Source organism: Melopsittacus undulatus, chromosome 5 (assembly GCF_012275295.1).
Source record: "Melopsittacus undulatus isolate bMelUnd1 chromosome 5, bMelUnd1.mat.Z, whole genome shotgun sequence".
Taxonomy (NCBI): Eukaryota; Metazoa; Chordata; class Aves; order Psittaciformes; family Psittaculidae; genus Melopsittacus; species Melopsittacus undulatus.
In genome coordinates this window covers 5,705,524-5,713,298 of record NC_047531.1, presented here as the reverse complement: position 1 = coordinate 5,713,298, position 7,775 = coordinate 5,705,524, and the positions used below count along the sequence as shown (strand labels likewise).

The window sequence follows — 7,775 nt, the reverse complement described above, 5'->3', positions numbered from 1 at the left end:
AAACCCCACATTCATCATCTATTCCCCCCCACACACACATTTTTCCCCCTTTCCCCCCCATTTGAAGCTCTTTGGAAAAAGACAAGAAATAATCTCCCATTGTACCCTCCCCAAGTGTGTTTCATCACAGCAATCCCACGAGCTGGACACGAAGGGATCCTTTTATCCCTTGCTATTACCAGGGATGCAAAGGAAAAGGAGCTCTGCTCCTTTAAGCTAGCAGAAAGCTTCTTTCTATTCAGGTGGAGTCCAGCCTTCCTGGGCTATAAAGTTGCAGGGAGAGGCAGGGCAGCAGCTGTTTGACTTAGATCTTAGCAAGCCTCCAGTCTCATCATGGTAAGAGCATGCCTTGTGTTTGTCTTGGTCTAAACTTAACATAGAGATTGCGTGCTTCCCACTGTACTGAGTTAAACCCCTTGCTTTCCTTCCCCCCCTCCTTCTCCTTTAACTTGGGAATGTTAATTCCAAACAGCTTGGTTGAATTGCTGATTACCTGATGGGTTATTGAGTCAATGTTTGCTCCTTATAAGGGAAAAGTGAAGGATTTGCTGGGAGAAGAACCATTTAAGTGGCTTCTTGCTGCTTTTTCACTCGGAGTTTGGAGCTCCTGAGGTGGGGGCTGGAAAGTTGGGAAGTTTTGGGCTCTTTAATGCAAGTTGGGTTTTACTTTTTGGGGGGGAATCAATATCTTAACCCAGGACTATGTGGTAAACTGGGGTTTAAGTTCTGATGCTCCTGGCCTTTCTGTTCCCCGTTTCCCAAAGTTAACACTTCAGTTTTTGCTTTGCCATAGGGAACTGGTGCAAGTTCCACAGACCTTTAGGTTTTTCCTTCCTTAGGAGTGAGCTGCCATGTTGCCTTTGTCTGCTGCAGACCCTTGGGATTAGCTATGAAATGAATAAAACCCCTTTTCCTTCTAGGTTTTTAGCTGAATCTTTGGTCCAAAGGGTTTGCAGCAGTGAAACTGGGCTGGATTAATGTGGTTACCAAAGCCCCTTCAACTCTGAGTAGTTCTGGCTGATTTAGCTGAAACCTGTTGTAAAGAACAACTTAACTTATACTTTATTGTGAATGCAATGTCGGAAAACCCAATGGTTTTCCTTTGCATGTTCCGAATGGAAGAAAACTTCAAAGTACTTCCCAGTGAGGCAGCGTTTGAACTCCTCCTTTTATCTGCTGACTCCTAGAGTCTGCCTTGGCTAGAAAACGGTTAAACATTTACATTACATTCCCAATGGGAAAATTAGCTGGACAACAATAGGCAGAGCTTATAAAATGCAGTTTGTCCTGATGTAAATGCTGGAGAACTGGGATCTCAAAAGAAATCCTTCTGGCCCATTAAGGAGGGGGGAAACCTGCAGGAAAAGCTGCACTTTCCTCCTTCCAACAACCCCCTCTCTTTTCCATCTTGGTTTTCCTCCTCTTTTGTTCCCATTCCTGTGCTCTGGGCTGAAAATTCCAGTGCTCCCTGGAAGCAGGTGCTGGGATATGGAGCTGGGAGAGGACAGTGAGTGGAGCAGCTGTCCCAGCCCGTGCTGGAGAAGCACCCGCAGCGCTGACCCTTGCGAGCTGTGGCAAGGAGCTATTGCAACCATTTGCTGAGAGGGATGGGCAAATGGCAGCCAGCATTTCCCACATAGTGCAAATATCAACTGGGACAGGGAGGGCTTAAACGTGGCCTCCAAACCCAGCAGGATGGGCTCACACTGGGATTAAGGTGTGGGTAAAGGGGGTTGGTGTCTCTCTGAGGTACCAGGGACACTCATGCAGTTGGTGTTTGGTTTTATGGTGGATGAGCTGGGTGTGCAGTGGCCATGGAGGACTAAGAAATGGCTTAGCGCATCCATGCTTGGAGATAAAGTAAGGAGTTCATAGGATAGTTTGTGTTGGAAGGGACCTTCAAAGCTCATCTGCTCCAACCCCTGCAATGAGCAGAGACATCTTCAACTGGACCACACTGCTCAGAACCACATCCAGGCTGGCCTGGAATGTCCCCATGGATGGTGCATCCACCAGCTCTCTGGGCACCCTGGGCCAGGGCCTCACCATCCTCATCGTAAAGAATTTATTCCCCATGTCTGGCCTCAATTTCCCCTCTTTTAGTTTAAAACCATTGCCCTTTGTCCTATTGCAACAGGCCCTGCTAAAAGGTTGCATGGCATCCTTCTGATGGCTGCTGCCACAAGTGGTTGGTGCCCAGGGCTGTCTAGCACAGACATTCCAGGGACAGAATCCCTCTGGCAGGGTAGTTATGTAGGGCTGTGAACACACGGTGTCCTCTCAGCTCTGAGACAACTGGGTTGTCAATGGCATTTGTTATGCCCTGCTCAACATGGGCTACTTGGAGCAGAGCTTGTCTATGGAGAACCCCAGCTCTCTGTAGGTGGTGTGAAATGAGCTGAGACCTGAAGCAAGCTGCCCATCAACACTACAAACAGTGGGGCTTGCAGTCCCCAGGTGGAATCACCATCTCCCTTCCATGGTGATCCCCTGGGAAGCAGCACTGCCCCATGCCATACACGGCAATAATAGGGACTCTCTGCTTGGGATGGGAGCCTCTGTCATTGCTGCAGCCCTGCTTTGATCTCAGGGTGATGGAAGCAGCAGAGATGCCAATTACCCAGGGAGCACACAACCATCAGAGAGTCTCCAGGAGACGCCAGGACCTTCAGTACTGCCCTGGAGTGAGTTAGAGGCTCCTGGAGGATGACCTGGTTACATGAGGACTCCGAGCCTCCCCCCGGGTGTCATCCTGCCCTGTTCTGGCTCTGGGCAACTGCTTGTTTCCTGCTGTGACTCCCAGCTTGGCTGGGGAATTCCCAAGCTTGGCTTCTCCCTGCTTAGCACACAGGTTGTTTGCTTGGATCCAGGAGCCTGGAGCTGTTGTCTGAGGTCCCATTGCTCTGGGAGCTGGGGAATCGGTGGCTGCTCCACTCCATGGCAGCTGAGCATGGAGCCAGTGCTGCTCAGCTGCTTCCTGCCTCAGTGGGAAACCCATCACCTCCTTCCTTCCTCCTCCTCCTCTGGGCTGGAAGAGCCCTTCCTAGGACTGCTGTGTGTGCAGCTTGGCTGCATCCAGCTGCCCTGCAGATCATGGCTTGATCCTTCCTCCAACTCCCGGTGGTGGGAGGAAGCTGCCTGTTTCCCTCATCATCTCCAACAGAGAACCACAGGGGTGAGTGCTAAGTCACAGGATGTCTGAAAACTGCCTTAACACGTTGTTTCCCATTCCAGAGGGAATGCATTTCCATCCACATCGGGCAGGCTGGCGTGCAGATGGGCAATGCCTGCTGGGAGCTGTACTGCCTTGAGCATGGGATCCAGGCGGATGGGACCATTCCTGGCCCCAAGCAGGTGAAACCTGTGGAACCGAAGGCTGAACAAGTGGATTCTTCTTTCGAGACCTTCTTCTGTGAGACAGCCTCTGGGAAGCACGTGCCCCGGGCAGTGTTCATAGACTTGGAGCCCACTGTGATAGGTAAGAGTGGGGCAACTGTGTGTTGTGGTGCTATTGTTCTTACTGCACTGACTTGCCTTTAGTTGATCCCTCCTTTAAAGAGAGCTGCTTTCTTGAGCAGGATCTTCAGAGGGCAAAGTGGAATGAGTTTGTCAGCCTCAGTGGCTCTGGACTGAGTTACACCATCACATGTGGCACATCTGGTTTTGATGCTACTAGTGAAGCATCTTTGGGCAGATGGGTGCTATACATACCAGAGAATCATAGAATCAACAGGGTTGGAAAAGACCTTTAAGATCATTGATGCCAACCTTTACCCCAGCATTAAACCATATCACTGAGGGCCTCATCTACAGGGGTTTTAAACACTTTTATGGATGGTGATTCTACCACTTCCCCTGGGAAGTCTGTTTCAATGCCTGAGCACCCTTTAGGTGAAGAAAGGGTGATCATGGCTCTGTGGAAGCTGGGTCTCTTGCTACTGCAAGCTTTCTCCTTCCCTTTCCACCCCCTTTAGTGATCTCTGGGTGTTGGACTTGGTTGTGGCATTTTGATTTCAAGTATCTTCCCAAACCAAATCCCCTTTTGCTCAAGGAACTGGTGGGAATTATTCCCAACCACCTGCATCCATCTACCTGCTTCTGCCCTCAGGGCTTCTCCTGAGTGTTTACTCCTTCTTTACATCCAGGATGTGTGACTCATTATTTCATCTAATGAAAGGAATGAAGACTTTTGGTTTGGTTCCACTTCATTTTTAGGCACTTTATTGAGGCATTGAGAACCTAGTGAGCCAGTAGAATATGAAACCTGTCCAACATTGAGACTGAGTGGGTTTAAATACCCCCTGGAGGTGCCTCCAACTGCATTGGCTCCATAGAACCTAGAGAAATGGCTCCTAATGCCTGTCTTTATAGCATGTCTGAAGCTGGGTCAGATACACTGAGCAGGAATATCAACTCTGGAGGCACTGTCTCCTCTTCAGTAGGCTGTAGAGCAGTGGATGGAGGTGATACTTCCAGCCACCTCAAGATGCTTTGCAACAAAGAGAAAAGCAGGAGGGTTGGAACTAGATGATTTTAAGGTCCTTTCCAACCCAAACCATTCTATGTGGTAACTGTAATTCCACAGTAACATTGGAAAAGTGGGAAGTGTCCTAAAACTTTAAGCTAAATTACACTAGGATCCCAAGGTAGCTCCTGGGTGAAGATGGAGGACCTTGGAAGGGATTATCCTTGCTCCTTCCATTATTCCCAGTCTGACCTAACCATGCCATGACCTTCATCTCTCACGGGTTCCTGGTAGGTTTGCTGTGTGATTTACTGTCACAGACCCTGTACATGTGTGCTGCTGTTCATGACTGCTCCTCCTTGTGCAGATGAGATCAGGACTGGGACCTACCATGCACTCTTCCACCCAGAGCAGCTCATCAGTGGCAAAGAAGATGCTGCCAACAACTATGCCCGTGGTCACTACACCATTGGGAAGGAGATTATAGACACTGTCCTCAGCAGAATTCGTAAGATGGTAAGAGAAAAGAGAGTCTTTCCATTAAAGTAACACACCATGGACATATCCATGGACACCATGGATGACACTATTACACTTTGTGGATGGGGTAGAAATCTTCAGAGGAAAAATTAGCCCTTATGTGAGCTCAAAAGGTGGCTGCTGTTGGGATTAGCTTTGGTGCTCAGTAAAGCAAGGGGCCATCTCAACCTGCTCTAAAAGCAGCTGTCATTGCATATTATATGTGTATGAAGTTACATAACACTAGACCCAAGAGATAGAAGAGGAGGACTTTTGACCACAGGGCAAACACACCCTGGTTGTGTAACTGGAGATATTCTAAATGGACAAGTGGTAACAGGGTTGGGAAGATCAAACTCCATATTTGATAAGAGTAAAGCAGGACTGTAGCATACTTCAATGCCTGTCAGTGAGGTGTCTTTGGGATGTCTCCTAGGGGTGTAGGACCCATATACTACCTCAAATCCCCTCTCAGGTGCTGAGCTCTGCATTGAACTGATAAGGGAGCAATTTGCCAAGGGTTTCCATCTAACCAGACAGAGTTACCTATGGTAGTACCATAGCAATGCAGCACTTGATGAACACGGGTATACTTCAGATGCTCAGCAGGGTGATGTACTGAGTGAATTTACTCCAAGGCTTGGGCTCAATCTAGTCACTAAGTGCTCTAAACAGAACTATTGCTATATTACTTGGGATGCTTATTCCAGTCCTTTATTGAGAGAGGTAACTATCCATTGTTCTGCTGCAGGCTGACCAGTGCAGTGGCCTCCAAGGGTTCCTGGTGTTCCACAGCTTTGGAGGAGGCACAGGCTCCGGGTTCACCTCCCTCCTCATGGAGCGGCTCTCCGTTGAGTACAGCAAGAAATCCAAGCTGGAGTTCTCTGTGTACCCAGCCCCACAGGTCTCCACAGCAGTGGTGGAGCCCTACAACTCCATCCTCACCACCCACACCACCCTGGAGCACTCGGACTGCTCCTTCATGGTGGACAACGAAGCCATCTACGACATCTGCAATCGGAACCTGGACATCGAGCGTCCCACCTACACCAACCTCAACAGGCTCATTGGGCAGATTGTCTCATCGGTCACTGCTTCCTTGAGATTTAATGGTGCTCTCAATGTCGACCTGATTGAATTCCAGACCAACCTGGTGCCTTACCCACGGATACACTTCCCCCTCACCACCTATGCCCCCATCATCTCAGCAGAGAAAGCCTACCACGAGCAGCTCTCGGTGCCCGAGATCACCAACGCTTGCTTTGAGTTCTCCAACCAGATGGTGAAGTGTGACCCTCGCCGGGGCAAGTACATGGCCTGCTGCCTGCTGTACCGGGGTGACGTGGTGCCCAAGGACGTCAACGCGGCCATCGCGGCCATCAAAACGCGCCGCTCCATCCAGTTTGTGGACTGGTGCCCCACGGGCTTCAAGGTGGGCATCAACTACCAACCTCCCACCGTGGTGCCCGGTGGGGACCTGGCCAAGGTGCAGCGCGCTGTGTGCATGCTGAGCAACACCACGGCCATCGCCGAGGCCTGGGCACGCCTGGACCACAAGTTTGACCTGATGTATGCCAAGAGAGCCTTTGTGCACTGGTACGTAGGGGAGGGCATGGAGGAGGGTGAGTTCTCAGAGGCCAGGGAGGACCTGGCTGCCCTGGAGAAGGATTATGAGGAGGTTGGAAGGGACTCGGCTGATGGAGAAGAGGATGAGGCTGATGAGGATGAGTATTAACAAACTGCAGCTTGGTCTTTAATGAAGGCAAACCTCAGATGAAATCAAACCCTCTGTCAGAAGCCTTAAACTAGTCCTGAGTGCCTGGAGGTGCCAAAGGATTGTCCTGAGCCTCAGTGCTACTGTTTGAGGTGTTAAACCTTTCCTGCTTGCATAGTCTACGTGCTCATAGTGCACGGCTGTAGCATGGGTGTCTCGTGCTTTATCACACTGCTGTTGATTGATGAGTGAAGCTGAATAAGTGCCTGACTTTGTGTTGGGGACACATAGGCAGAGGATCCTGGTTCCTAGGCCAGGGGGATGTTGCAAGCTGCCTGCTTTGGCTTGAAATGGCAAACTCTTGCTCTGGCTTTTAATGTAAAAGCACCTTTTAATTAGAAAAGCACCTGTAAACCTCTATGCAACTGCCTTTATTCAAATAAAAAAAGACTTTTTTTGGGGGGTTTTGCTTTAATTCTTTGGATTTAACCCATGTCTTTGTATGGGGATGTCCCTACTGCATGGGGGTTGCTCTGCAGAGAAGAGCAAGTGATGATGAGGGTGTGATAAAGCCACCTGTGAGGACCATCAACCATAATGACTGCTGTGAGGGAAGTGTCCTGTATCCTGCAGGAACTTCATGCTGGAGCTGGATGCTGCTTTGCTCACCTTGTCTGGGCAGGGAATTCCCAGTTTGATTGTGCCTGGGTAAAGAGCAATGTCCTGGTGGGATTTTGCTTCCTCACACCGATGGTAGAGCTTGAGGTAGGCATTGGAACAGTGCTGGGATCTTGCTCAGGGGTTGGTATGAGCATGAAACCACCCCCATGTGCATGGGGTAGGAGCTTGCCCTGAGGAGCTGACCCTGTGGTGACTCAGGAGGAAAAGCAATGAATTGCCTGTGATAAGGAAAGGGAGTGTTTGTAATCCTATGGGATTGGATCATGGCTGGTCCATGCTGCATTGATTCTCCAGGTTGCATTATGCTTTGTGCTTGTTGTATACCATAGCCTCCATCCATGCTTTATTTCAATGCTGGGCTCAAAGTGGAGTCAGTCTTTCCCCCAAGCCATCCTC

General features: G+C 49.7%; 1 protein-coding gene across 1 annotated transcript; it reads left to right on the top strand.

Moving 5' to 3' along the window:
* Positions 1 to 267: 267 nt before the first annotated feature.
* Positions 268 to 7,171, top strand: LOC101869187 (tubulin alpha-3 chain). The gene is made up of 4 exons (XM_005154570.3): positions 268 to 336; positions 3,235 to 3,478; positions 4,833 to 4,981; positions 5,736 to 7,171. Exons 1-4 carry the CDS (start codon positions 334 to 336, stop codon positions 6,717 to 6,719), a joined length of 1,380 nt encoding a protein of 459 aa, XP_005154627.1. The 5' UTR covers positions 268 to 333; the 3' UTR covers positions 6,720 to 7,171.
* Positions 7,172 to 7,775: the final 604 nt, after the last annotated feature.